Here is a 13,702-nt window from a genome sequence, read left to right on the forward strand (position 1 = left end):
GATAGCATGGAGGATACTTACATGTAGCTGCGTGCACATACATTTGTACATGTAGCTGCTTTTCTGAGAATATTAATTGGTGCATGTACACTATGATAGCTGGAGAAAGTAAAAGTGTGTTTCACCAATCTCTCCACTCACAGACTGGTTGTCACTATTGAAGCATTACATCATGCATGGCTTGTACCTATGTAACTGTACTGTCTATATTCCAGACAATAGCTCTAGTCGATAATCGATCATCGTTGATGTTTGTTGTGTGTTATTATACACGTAGAGACTGGGAACTGGAGCTCTGATCATCAGCGCTGTACTGGACTTCTTCACATTTGCCATCTGTCCTCCATACAGGTACAGTATATACAGTGTGCATGTGCATGCAGTAAAAGAGAGTACATAGATTGCATATAATAAAAAATGGCAATGTGTGCAGTAGTAATTGAAGTGAAAAGTAAAAGTATACCTAATTTGTACATTTAGTACGTACTACACACTAGAGTAAGATCTGTTGATCAAATTTAACTTGTCTGCATAGCGTACGTACACATGTACACAAGTACACATGTATATCTGGTTTCAATGTTTGCGAATGACAATTTACAAGCCCTATTGCGTTTCTAACTACTGCAAATTGCCTGCACATGCTCACTTTCTATTGCGATCTATGTGAAAGCTCGCAATTCACAATCAAAAGTTTACGGTCTACATGTTTTGTGCAGTGAGACAACGGATGGAGACAAATTTGACCTCGTGTTGGAGTTGATCGCTGGGATGGGACGCGTCATCTTCAAGTTGTTCCAGCACCCGTCACTTGCCATTGTGAAGGCTGCAGGTCTCATCATGAAGTCCATCATTGAGGTGAGGGGGTGGCTGTGTTGAGTGGGTAAAGAGTGTTAACTGAAGAAGTGAATTATTGGTGTACTTCTGATTTTACCGAGCACTGAAATGATGTCTGTACTTTAACATGTAATAATGGAGTATGAATGAATGTATGAATCATAATTTGACAATCACCATTGAAGTACATGTACATGCATTTGTAGCTACCTAATGATGAGTTATGCTACAGTACATGTAGGTCGCAATGCATATATCACACCCACCATTACCCTCTGATAGGAAGGAGATGAGGAGACGGCCACCAAGATGCAGGAGCTGGCTTTAGCGGAGGGTGCTCTCCCCCGCCACCTCCACACCTCCCTATTCACCTCTAGTGCCGACAACCGCCTACTCACTCATCGCCAGCTCAGCAGACATCTCGTCTCCCTGTGGATCACCGGCAACAAAACTTCCACTGAACTCATGCGAAGGATACTGGTCAGTAATATTACTCAGGGTTCTACATGTAGCTCAGGATACTGGATGGTTTGCTTAGGACACAGTCAATGATAATGCCTAAATGGTTATTTCAATGGTGCTGTACACAATTATGTTCAATGTACTGTAGTCTTGTTTTTAACAGTAGAATAATTTGTTTTTACTGTCTAACTTTTGCGTCAGGTAAGCAAGGATTGTGGTGTCATACAAGTACCAGTATAGGTTTTTGCTATGATCTTACAAGTGCTATGTCGTAAGCATTCGCAGTAATACAGCTAGTACTCAACATGGTAGTGTACATAGTTCAGTGATCTAATACATGTGTGTGTGTGTACTGTATCTTATTGGCCTCGTCCTCGCAGCCACTGGGTCTGATGCAGTTCCTGGAGTCGGACGAGACCGTGTCAGACGATGAGATTGACCGTATGCACATCAGAGATAACCTCAAGGCTGTCACAGTGAGCTACAGCTTAGTTAGCTATTTATGTATTTATACAGGTAATAATAATATTCTCTGTGCATTAATTCAACTGCCATTTCATGTTAGTTATACATGTACACTGGCAAAGCACCATCAACAACCTACAGCTGTAACTAGTACTGAATTAGTACTTGCGGATTATTAATTTTCGCATAAGGAAGGATTATAGTTCATTATGATCTGTTAATGGTATCATTAACTCGTGAATTTGTGCGGTTTTGTTATGAGGAGCTTTCATGAGTACACACTTCCCATGATCACACACTACCACCCCAGACCATCTCCCGGCGTCGTATCGGTGTGTTGGAGGGTGCTCTGATCCACTGGCGGTCCAGGCTTCGCCCTAAACCACAGAAGGACCTGGCCAATCAGCGACCTGTCACACTGCGGAAGAGGCGAGAGAACGTCAAGAGTGAGGCTAACTGGAAATTATTCTACCACAAGTTTGCCTGCGACCACGCCACTTCCGCTCTCATCTGGAACTACAAGGTTAGGGGAGGGGCCTGCAATCCTGGGTTTCTGTACAATGAAGATAAAATAATAGCTGTAATTATCCAGAACAATAATATTTGAAAGTTGTAGGATTGGAAACAAGAAAGCGGGAGAGCATAGCCTTTTTAACGTTGTGGTTCTCTCAGTGTTTCTGCAACTGAAACATTTGATGCACTCATTGCTTGTTGAGCATAATGAAACCTGTCTGTGTATTTGCAGGTCACCAAACTCTATACATGTGTTTCAACCTGTATTAGCAAGTCACCTAGTATTTATTACAGCCATTGTTAAATAGCCCTAGGGTTATCGCTAGAGCAGGGGTTTTTACATGTATGTGTATAGCAATCAAGATACCAATCAAAATCATTTATACTTTAATTTGCCTCTTCTACCTGCAGACGAGAGAAGAGCTCAGGGAGGCACTCGAGAATGAGATACGATCTTTCACCGTTGATAAGGTTAGTTATATGTGACTCATATGTGATCGTTCAATGGTAATCACATGACTCAAACTGCAGGACCTGAGTGGGAAGTTAGAGATCTCCTGGAATCACACCGAGTTCGAGGTCCGCTATGAGTGCCTCTCGGAGGAGATCAAAATAGGTACAGCTCACGTACACTTTGAATACCATAGTGCTAAAAAAGCACTGTCATGCATATGACTCGCCGAAGAATTAAACCTGCACCTGCTTGTGAAAACTGAGAGCAGTCCCATAATCTATGTGACCATCTGTTTTAGAGATTATAATTTTTTTGCATTATTTGCCCCCTCACACCTGATACACTAATTGGTTCTGACATGCATAAGCTGCCAATATGTCTATTGCAGGTAACTACTACCTCCGACTGCTACTGGACGAGGGAGGGGACACCAAGTTTGTGGACCCTCACGTGTTCTTTAATGACCTCTACCATCGGTTCCTCCTCTCACCCAAGCCAGCAATGAAGGCCATGTGTCTGCAGGCCATGGCCATTGTCTACGGACAATGCTACGAAGAGATTGGGCCATTCAACGACACTGAGTTTGTAGCGCGGAAACTGGAACAGGTGAGTGGGTGTGTATAATTGATGAAATAAGAGGTTAAACTGTATAATATAATATGACAATGAATCACATTTTGGGAGTGAATGTAGGTTTTACTATACTGGCCTTAACTCTTTAAAAACTTGGCGGATAGCTGCTCCTTATATTGCATGCAATACTTTCCTTTGGCGCCAGCTTTCGATTTTTGTCGATCGCTCATTAATTTAGCTAAAAGTTAAGTAAAATTGTGTGTGTTATATTAACATGCACGTGACTCAAATCACTTTCTCTAAACAAATGTTTGGGTAAGATTGTTAACATTCCCTGTGTGTATAGTCAGTCAGTTCATCTGAATGTAATCATACTGTTGGCTTTCAGTTACTTCCATCCCTTCATTCTCAACCTGGCTAGTCTGTTCATCATTGAATACTTCGTACACCACATCGGACTGTACCTGTGTAGCATCATCACTCTGTGTAGTAGTAGCATAAACCGGGTTCTGCTTCATTTTAATAAGTGTCTCCACTATCTCATAACCAGGAGTGGTACGCACACCATACAGTGGGTTAGGCTGTAGTGGTATTGCTTCATTTTCAAGGGTAGAGGCTTGTGATCTCACTTCCGATATTCTGGTATCTATAAGAGCGTTGTATATTCATTATGAGCCAATTTTTCATGAGTGTAGTTACATGGTACTAATTTTGGGCCAATATGCTTCATTGCAATGATACAATGTTCACTTCATATACCTTATACCGGGTTTTGAATGCGAGAATCTGTCGATTACAAACGAAAGACTCACAAAAAAACAGTGTACGTTAGTTGATTGGTTTACCTATAACGACGTTGTTGTCCTTGTTACCTCTTCTTTTGGTACGAACAGTGAGTGCAATGACCACAATAGTAACCAAGACGACAATCAACAAAGCTCCAACCACTCCCCCAACAATGCCACGGACTAGATCCGAGCTTACATCAAAGTCAGTATCTATGCATGGGACACAAATTGACACAAATTAAATTTCAAATTTGGTTATATACATGTATCACTCACCAGGCTCACAATTGGTGCCTGAGAATCCTGACAGACATGTAGTGCACCTGGTTGATATTTTTCGGCCCAGGAGACACACTGTACACCCACTGAGTCTATCGTAACCAGGGAGACAAGATGAGCATGTGGTGTTTAGATCGTAGTTAGCCACACACTCAGTGCAATTTGGATTAAAATTATCCAAGCAAGTTTGACAGAGTCTGGTTGGGTCCCCTCCTGGTAGAGCACACACACTGCAGTCTGTGTCAGTGAACCTGTCTGGTTGTAGGCAGATGGAGCAGTTGGTGACTGGGTCTCTGTTGGGTAGGCAACTAGTACAGTCTGAGGTGATGTCCCAGCCTGGTAGACACTGGGTGCAGTCAGTAGAGGGATCTCTGTTGGGTAGACACTGGGTGCAGTTGGTAGAGGGATCTCTGTTGGGTAGGCACTGGGTGCAGTTGGTAGAGGGATCTCTGTTGGGTAGACACTGGGTGCAGTTGGTAGAGGGATCTCTGTTGGGTAGGCACTGGGTGCAGTCGGTAGAGGGATCTCTGTTGGGTAGACACTGGGTGCAGTCGGTAGAGGGATCTCTGTTGGGTAGACACTGGGTGCAGTTGGTAGAGGGATCTCTGTTGGGTAGGCAACTAGTACAGTCCGAGATGATGTCCCAGCCTGGTAGACACTGGGTGCAGTCGGTAGAGGGATCTCTGTTGGGTAGACACTGGGTGCAGTTGGTAGAGGGATCTCTGTTGAGTAGGCAACTAGTACAGTCCGAGATGATGTCCCAGCCTGGTAGACACTGGGTGCAGTCGGTAGAGGGATCTCTGTTGGGTAGACACTGAATGCAGTCAGTAGAGGGATCTCTGTTGGGTAGACACTGGGTGCAGTTGGTAGAGGGATCTCTGTTGGGTAGGCAACTAGTACAGTCCGAGATGATGTCCCAGCCTGGTAGACACTGGGTGCAGTCGGTAGAGGGATCTCTGTTGGGTAGACACTGGGTGCAGTTGGTAGAGGGATCTCTGTTGAGTAGGCAACTAGTACAGTCCGAGATGATGTCCCAGCCTGGTAGACACTGGGTGCAGTCGGTAGAGGGATCTCTGTTGGGTAGACACTGGGTGCAGTTGGTAGAAGGATCTCTGTTGGGTAGGCACTGGGTGCAGTTGGTAGAGGGATCTCTGTTGGGTAGGCACTGGGTGCAGTCGGTAGAGGGATCTCTGTTGGGTAGGCACTGGGTGCAGTCGGTAGAGGGGTCTCTGTTGGGTAGGCACTGGGTGCAGTTGGTAGAGGGATCTCTGTTGGGTAGGCACTGGATGCAGTCGGTAGAGGGATCTCTGTTGGGTAGGCACTGGGTGCAGTCGGTAGAGGGGTCTCTGTTGGGTAGACACTGAATGCAGTCAGTAGAGGGATCTCTGTTGGGTAGACACTGAGTGCAGTCGGTAGAGGGATCTCTGTTGGGTAGACACTGAGTGCAGGCGGTAGAGGGATCTCTGTTGGGTAGGCACTGTGTGCAGTCGGTAGAGGGATCTCTGTTGGGTAGGCACTGTGTGCAGTTGGTAGAGGGATCTCTGTTGGGTAGGCACTGGTTGCAGTCGGTAGAGGGATCTCTGTTGGGTAGGCATTGGGTGCAGTCGGTAGAGGGATCTCTGTTGGGTAAACACTGAGTGCAGTCGGTAGAGGGATCTCTGTTGGGTAGACACTGAGTGCAGTTTGTTTGTGAGTCATAGAATTCCAACAAACATGATGTGCAGCCATCGAGAGGACTGAATGTAGAGTCCACGCATGATTCACAGTTATCGGTTGTGTCATATTTGGTGTTAGTACAGGATGTACAGTTGGTGTTTGGGTCAAATGCATCTAATAAGCATGTAGAACATCCTGTAGCAATATTCAGGTTGTAGAGGCAGTCGTTACAGGCTACAAGAGATGAAGGGTCAAGCCGGTTGTCAATACACGTTATAGTACCATCAGCTTGACATATCGCCACTCGTGGATTGTTATAAAGTGTGGTCGAACAGCCATGCCCACAGAAACCAGGAGAGCACTCTACTCTGAAACTCATGGTCATGTGAGATATGTTGTGGAATCCAGTGAACGTCATCTCCTCTGTGAAGTCTGCTCCAAGTTGGAGGTTATCCAGGTTAATCAACATACTGTCTATTATGTTCGGGAGTCCACTGTCCACGGCTTCTATGAAGAACTGTATTCTTCCCTACAATAATGTACAGTGCATCCAGCTTAGAGAGTAGATTACCACAAATTTGTGAGTAGCTGTACTTAAATGTAAATATCTTTCGATTGGAATATTTCTAAGAAATGATGTTAATACCAATGTGTAGGTGAATGACCAAACTACAACATACTCAAAAATGTTTCCATGGAAACATAAGATGGTGGGTTTGTGGTGATTAATAGAACAACAGCAAATTGTTATAGTGAGTACCCCCCTAGCTTGCATGTGGACTTACTGGCACAAACTCTAATCGGTTAGAGTAATAAAACAGTAACCTTGTACAGCTAAGGTCCTAGACTTCATCACATAGTTGTTCAATGGTTTAGGTATCCTGACCATCTCTTTATGGGTCTTACATATGTTCACAGTGTCTATAATTCATGATTTACTGGTTTTCAGGTACACTTTTGGTTAGAGTAATAACTTTTAAAAAATTAATAGTTTAGCTTTCAAATTTCTGTAGTAAGTTTACAGATAAATGGGCTACATTTTGATACCAAGAATATCCTATATGCTTATTCCATTGCTGAGATAACACTGAAAAGCTACATAATTTACTATTTTCTACTGTTTTGATGACATCAAAACCACAAAAACCAATGACACTTTAAGGTTACGATGCAGTGTTCGCCCATGCAGTAATTATCAATAGTAAATCAAGCTTGTCTTGACTGTATACACTAGTCGTCATTTTATATGCTATATATTGCATGCTCTCTGCCAGTAAGGCAATTATCTATTTAAAGGAGGAAAGGGGCAGGGCGGCTCGAAACAATTTCTTCGAAACAATGAACAGTCATCGAGTTAGCTCGTATAGAAGTAGAAAAATATGGAAAAATAGCTGACTAGCTAGTAAACTATGGCATTTTTCTTCAGTTTGTAGATAGATAGGAGCAAGAACTCTTCGAGCCACCCTCAGGAATATCATAAACTGCTAGTAGGTCACTGTTTAGTTCTTGTTAGAGTCTTTCTTTGTCTAATATTTGACGACTAAAATCGGCAGTGACCACACGATCTTTGTGGTAAATTTTTGCCTTCTAGTTAGCGTACTGATAGCTAGCAAGCGCTGTAATAGTTACTTATGAGTAGTGCAACAGTATAGACACATAAAATAATAGAAACAATATCTTCCTTTCTCACAAAAACAAAAAATAAAAACTCATGAATAATTCATGAGCAAACACGTCATCAAAAAGGTAGAATATGTAGGTTTTCAGTGTTATCTCAACAATGGAATAAGAGTAGAGGATGTTCTTGGTATCAAAATTTAGCCCATTTATTTGTAAACTTACCAGAGAAGTTTTAAAGCTAAGCTATAAAATTTTCAGAAGATATTACTCTAACCAAAAGTGTACCTAAAAACCAGTAAATCATGAATTATAAACACTCTGAACATAATTATGCAAGACCCATAAAGGGATGGTCAGGATACTTAAACCATTGAACAATTATTTGATGAAGTCTAGGACCTTAGCTGTACAAGATTACTGTTTTATTATATATATATACTCTAACCGATTACCTACTATAACAATTTGTTGTTGTTCTATTAATCACCACAAACTCACCATCTTATGTTTCCATGGAAACTTTTTGAGTATGATGTAGCTTATTCATTCACCTACACATTGGTATTAACACCATTTCTTAGAAATGTTTCAATCGAAAGATATTTACATTTAAGTACAGCTACTCACAAATTTGTGGTAATCTACTCTCTAAGCTGGATGCACTGTACATGCGTGGATAGTGGGTAAGCAGTACCATTTTAAAAACTTACGGTCCATATGGATATACCCCTTGTAACTGTTAGAGGATTAGCATATACCCCGAGGAGACCCATTGGACCTTGACCAAATGTTGTACTAATTTCACTGAGTGGGCAAGTATTGGGGGACACTTGACAATCAGTGAAGTCGTAATTTGAGTTAGGTCTAGTATTCAATGATGCACCGAATGGTCTGATAGTCCAACGGAACCTGGTGTCACATCTCTCCTCTCCTGTGTTGTTACAGTTGCTAGATTTGTAAGGAAGGTCATCACAGCACACTGGTACAGTTCCTTCAGGGTTACTTGTATTGAGTGGTCTATCACATTCTGCACACAGTCCAGTTGGGTTGGTATAGTTGACTAGGTTTACACTCAGCATGTACTCACATCTTATCTGTATCTGTACACATTTTAATTTTAATGGCTTTCATTCTTTCACATTGGAAAACTCACTGTGAGGATGCTTGCACAAATTAAGACTGCCAGACTTTTCTGTTTGTTCTCCATTCTGAATTTCTTGTTTAAAATCTGCGTGCTAGTTTAGTTTACATGACATGTATGTGTGTGTTCTCTCTATAGCTGTGATTTCAGTATCCCACTTAGCAGTGTGTTTATTCTATAAGTGAGGGTGTGTTAATTGGTTGTGTAAATTTTCATTGTGGGATATTTACTCTATACGTTCACAATGGTGGCTACAAAATAAGATTACAAAGACCTGCGTATGCTAGTATTTATATGACATCATGATCATTGCCAGATTGCAAAAGTTACATGTAGATATACAATATAGCAACAGTTAAATTTTCTGCTCATTTAGCTCATTCGCATGCAAATATACCTTAAGGTTACTATGTAGTAATTTTAGCATTTTCAGGTTTTCTCTGTGTTTATAGGGTTCCTAATTTTGGCCGATTTGCAGTAAATTCAATATTTGTATGTAGTTCTTGCTAAAAATTTACGATCTTTCATAATAATTATAGCTAAATCTAAGCTTGCGATCAGCATCTCCATGTCCTATAGAAAATCCAAAACATATGCGTTGGCTGCAAAAACCCTTAAACATGGATATAACTCAAATCATTGCTGTACAAACGTTTGGTAACATTGTTAACATTCCCTATGTGTAGTCAGCAGTTCATATCTGAATGTAATCATACTGTTGACTCTCAGTTACTTCCATCCCTTCATTCTCAACCTGGCTAGTCTGTTCATCATTGAATACTTCGTACACCACATCGGACTGTGTAGCATCACTCTGTGTAGTAGCATCATCACTCTGTGTAGTAGCATCACTCTGTATAGTAGCATCATAAACCGGGTTCTGTTTCATTTTAATAGGTTTCTCCACTATCTCATATTCAGCAGTGTTGTCAACATTAGTACTGACACAATGCAGTGGGTTGGGCTGTAGTGGTATAGCTTCACTTTCAAGGGTTGGGGCTTGTGATCTCTCTCCTAGTGCCAATGTGACAGATTCTGTAATTGTGTATATAGTTGTTATTGTGGTAGTAAAAACTGCTTATCTAGAATTATGTGTGTTCACCTTCCTTACTGATGCATGGCATGTGTGAATTTGAAACTCAATTTTAGATACGCGTGTATATATTGATGAGCCATGCACAAGTTAAAATGAACTTTACCTGAGACTTTACTATCGTTGTTGCCTCTTCTCCGGAGTAGAATCACCACAATCGTTGCCAGGACAACAGTAAACACAGCTCCGACCACTCCGCCAATGATACCAGGCAGACACGATGAGCATGTAGTGCTTAGATCATAGTTAGCCACACACTCAGTGGCATTAGGGTTAAAACTATCCATGCAAGTTTGACAGAGTCTTGCTGTGTCCCCTCCAGGTAGACAACTAGTGCAGTCAGAGGTGATGTCCCAGCCTGGTAGACAATGGGTGCAGTTGGTTGCTGGGTCGTAGAATTTCAATAAGCATGTCGAACAGCTTTTTGTTGTGTCCACGTTGTAGAGGCAGTCGTTAGAGGCTACTAGAGGTGAAGGGTTAAATCGTTTATCGTTACACGTTATAGTGCCATCAGCTTGGCATGTCGCCACTAGGGGATTGTTCTGAAGTGTAGTCGAACAGCCATGCCCACAGAAACCAGGAGAGCACTCGACTCTGAAACTCATGGTCATGTGAGATATGTTGTGGAATCCAGTGAACGTCATCTCCTCTGTGAAGTTTGCTCCAAGTTGGAGGTTGTCCAGGTTAATCAACAGACTGTCTATTATGTTCGGGAGTCCACTGTCCACAGCTTCTATGAAGAACTGTATTCGGCCCTATTCAAAGCATTTATAAATGTTAGGTGCTGTATAACAAAAACGAACTTACTACCCAAAAAAATTGTTGGTTTGAGACAAGTAGAGGATTGGGTGTTACCCCGAGGATTGCTGCTGGACCTTGACTGAAGGTTGTACTAATTTCACTGAGTGGGCAAGTGCTGGGGGACAGGGCACAATCAGTGAAGTAGTAATTTGAGTTAGGTCTAGTCTCCAATGATGTACCGAATGGTCTGATGGTCCAACGGAACCTGGTGTCACATCTCTCCTCTCCTGTGTTGTCACAGTTTCCAGATTTGTAAGGAAATTCATCACAACACACTGGTACAGTTTCTTCAGGGTTACTTGTATTGAGTGATCTATCACATTCTGCACACAGTCCAGTTGGGTTGGTATAGTCGACTAGGTTTACACTCAGCATGTATTCACATCTTATCTGCACACGTGCATATAATTTTTGTAAAGGTAGTCTACATATGCTTTGAATCTCACTGAAATGACACTTGTGCAGATGAAGACCACTAAACTTTGCAGTGTATATCTCATTTTTCTCTGTGTAGAAAGTGTCACACTCTAACTCTAGTTTTATATGCTAAAGTCTATTTGTGTTGAGTTCGACCCAGGAAGTTATGTGGTCAATTATGGCTTCATTTATGCTTTATTTGGTGGACATGTATGCCTGGGACTTCTACATGTAAATGCTAACTTTTAGCTGGTTGGAGCTTACCAGCTCTACAGCATATAGATAGAAGCGCTTTTTAACAAGGAATCCAATGGTATATGAAACTTTGAATAATTTCAGTAAAGTATGACAAAGTTATGACAACTTTATGAAGGTCAAACTCAACACAATAGACTTTAGTCTATGCATGTGCTTGTGACTTTAGTCTATGCATGTGCTTGTGACTTCAGCATTGGCTTTTCTATGGTACTCAATATCCATAATTGCATTAGCAGGCCTTTCATTTAAGAGCATGAGGAGGGTCTGTGACATCATAATTAGGCTTTTAATTCTATGGTACTCTATAAGTTATATTTGTTGTTACAGCTTTCAATTATGTATACATTGTGAATCTCACATGACACTCACATGACAGTGTGTGGACAAGACGGAGAGGGACCGCCTCCTGATGTTCATTGACAAGCTCCTCCATCACAAGACCAACGTCAAGTTGTTCCTGGATGCCAACGGTATCCGAGTGTTGGTGGACCTGGTCACTCTGGCTCACCTGCACACCTCACGGGCACACGTACCATTACAGAGTCTGGCCATAGAAGCATCACCTGATCTGGACAGGTAGGCGTGCCATTGGTTTTGAACTATACAGTGCACATGCATGTATACGGTGTATACATGTATGCAGTGTGTATATGTCTGTGTACATGTCTATATACATTTATTTGGAGTCCTTAAAATAAGAGTGCTTTAGAGTGTATTTTAGCATTGCTTGAGGCAATGTGTGTGACCTTTCAATCACATCCCTTCGTCTAGGCATGCATACATGTAGCCTCGATCCCAGGCCGATCCGTCTCCAATTGAACGCTAGGTCGCCTACTAGGCCTGGTATTGATTGTATTTGGGCGTGATCTGGGCGTGGTTTTTTAATAATTGACTCTGTGGTACAACAAAAAATGAATCCTCCAACAGTGGTCTTCAACAACAGCCTCTGGGGCAGTATACAGCAGGAAATACTTCCCAGAAGACACTTCTTTGGCAGTGGCAACCAAATCTTTGTCGATTCCTTTATTGCTACTGAGGATGGCAGCAGAAACACCTCTATTGTTTAGACTCCTGCCTGGTCAATCATGAGTCTCATGATGAGAGATACAAGGGGAGAGACAATTAACAAGAACAATACTTTTGTCAACAGGAGGAGCCTTGGTCCTACCTAGCTTGTAGTCCATTAAAAAGGGTAGCAACTGATATAGCAGAGAGACTTGCCATATCCCGTTGGGAACCAGATAAACACGTCCCTTCCCTCAAACAGGAGCTTGAGAGCCTGGGCCTGTTCTGCCATGAGAGTGAGGCCATCTTGCTTCAAACAAGACAACGCGTTGCATGCCATAGCTAGCTAGCTATAAATTGAGAACATGACACGGAGCTACATTACTGTAAGTTTTACGGGAGTAAAATGCCTCTACGTACACCTTTAGTATTACAGAAAAAAAGCAGGAAACAAAATGTGAAGAATCTCTGCTTTAGTTTCCGGTTCCTGCCACGCCCAGATACAATCAATACCAGGCCGTATTTTTCAACTTCGTTCTATTAAAAAAAAATCGGCCTGGGACCGAGGCTAGCATACATGCAGAATTCCCTGAACTAGTTTTGGCACTACCGTATAGAGGGAAATTTTTGCGGACCACGACCCTGTACAAATGTTCGCTATTGCTTCAGAGCCCTCAGCAGAAATGTTTGTGGGTTCTAATACTCGCGTTTCATTTCTAGGAAACCACACCCACCAATAGTTTTGCATGTGAAATACCAGTGTGTGGGAGTTTATCATTTTCGCATCTTCTGTCTGCCCTCGAAAAACACCCAATTTTGCACCTCACGAAAATGTCCCGCTGTACGGTATTCCAAACTGAAAATCCATTCATTGTGTATTCGTTTGTTTATGAAAGTAGTACTCAATGAGTGGGTTTGAACATACTTGTATATGATTAGCGAGGATAACCGATCTGTGTCCATTTTTAAGTTGCTTTTCTCCGCGTTCCCCTTGTGCAGGGACTCAGAGAAGGAGTGGTACTACACTGGCAAGGACAAGGAGAGACAAGGGCCCTACTCATTCAAGGAGATGAGGGACCTCTGGACTGAGCAAGAGATACACCAACGATCCAGGTATGTACATGTAGGAGGATATTTTTACACACAGGCATCACTATTTCTACCAATTGTTCTAGCATGTACCACAAAAATTTATACCCACGAATTTAATATCGCATGCATGCATGCCTGCTGCAGAAAGGCTGCTACTCCGCAAAAACCTTTCTAACGGTCCATCCGCGAAAGTTTATACCCTCGAAATATACCCGCTATACGGTACATGTACATATAGGAGGGCATTC

The 13,702-nt window shown here is 42.1% G+C and overlaps 3 protein-coding genes across 3 annotated transcripts in view; 1 reads left to right on the top strand and 2 right to left on the bottom strand.

Moving 5' to 3' along the window:
* The window catches only part of LOC135337778 (dnaJ homolog subfamily C member 13-like), a 36,553-nt gene that overhangs the window by 6,545 nt on the left and 16,306 nt on the right, over positions 1–13,702 (top strand). The window contains exons 15-24 of the mRNA XM_064533762.1: positions 278–351; positions 720–858; positions 1,120–1,317; positions 1,680–1,775; positions 2,075–2,287; positions 2,689–2,748; positions 2,809–2,893; positions 3,120–3,337; positions 11,734–11,933; positions 13,362–13,475. Coding sequence (XP_064389832.1) covers positions 278–351; positions 720–858; positions 1,120–1,317; positions 1,680–1,775; positions 2,075–2,287; positions 2,689–2,748; positions 2,809–2,893; positions 3,120–3,337; positions 11,734–11,933; positions 13,362–13,475 — 1,397 coding nt within the window. The remainder of the gene's footprint in view (positions 1–277; positions 352–719; positions 859–1,119; positions 1,318–1,679; positions 1,776–2,074; positions 2,288–2,688; positions 2,749–2,808; positions 2,894–3,119; positions 3,338–11,733; positions 11,934–13,361; positions 13,476–13,702) is intronic.
* On the bottom strand, positions 3,574–6,551 carry LOC135337788 (laminin subunit alpha-5-like). The gene is made up of 3 exons (XM_064533777.1): positions 4,369–6,551; positions 4,150–4,302; positions 3,574–3,950 (listed from the first exon to the last, which is right to left on the bottom strand). The coding sequence occupies exons 1-3, from the start codon at positions 6,494–6,496 to the stop codon at positions 3,655–3,657; spliced, it is 2,577 nt and encodes an 858-aa protein (XP_064389847.1). The 5' UTR covers positions 6,497–6,551; the 3' UTR covers positions 3,574–3,654.
* LOC135337796 (uncharacterized) lies at positions 9,360–11,237 on the bottom strand. Its single transcript, XM_064533787.1, has 4 exons — positions 11,129–11,237; positions 10,689–11,072; positions 9,988–10,636; positions 9,360–9,823 (listed from the first exon to the last, which is right to left on the bottom strand). Exons 1-4 carry the CDS (start codon positions 11,180–11,182, stop codon positions 9,483–9,485), a joined length of 1,428 nt encoding a protein of 475 aa, XP_064389857.1. The 5' UTR covers positions 11,183–11,237; the 3' UTR covers positions 9,360–9,482.

Source organism: Halichondria panicea, chromosome 6 (assembly GCF_963675165.1).
Source record: "Halichondria panicea chromosome 6, odHalPani1.1, whole genome shotgun sequence".
Taxonomy (NCBI): Eukaryota; Metazoa; Porifera; class Demospongiae; order Suberitida; family Halichondriidae; genus Halichondria; species Halichondria panicea.

Bases quoted from the DNA above. Each gene is read 5' to 3' on its own strand.
- LOC135337788 (XM_064533777.1), bottom strand. From the start codon at position 6,496: ATGTTGATTAACCTGGATAACCTCCAACTTGGAGCAGACTTCACAGAG. The intron at 4,303-4,368 runs GTGAGTGATACA...TCCCATGCATAG, and splicing joins AGGCACCAATTGTGAGCCTG to ATACTGACTTTGATGTAAGC. The intron at 3,951-4,149 runs GTAAACCAATCA...ACGCTCTTATAG, and splicing joins GGACAACAACGTCGTTATAG to ATACCAGAATATCGGAAGTG.
- LOC135337796 (XM_064533787.1), bottom strand. From the start codon at position 11,182: ATGAGATATACACTGCAAAGTTTAGTGGTCTTCATCTGCACAAGTGTC. The intron at 11,073-11,128 runs GTGAGATTCAAA...GCACGTGTGCAG, and splicing joins TCTGCACAAGTGTCATTTCA to ATAAGATGTGAATACATGCT. The intron at 9,824-9,987 runs GTAAAGTTCATT...ACACAATTACAG, and splicing joins CAACGATAGTAAAGTCTCAG to AATCTGTCACATTGGCACTA.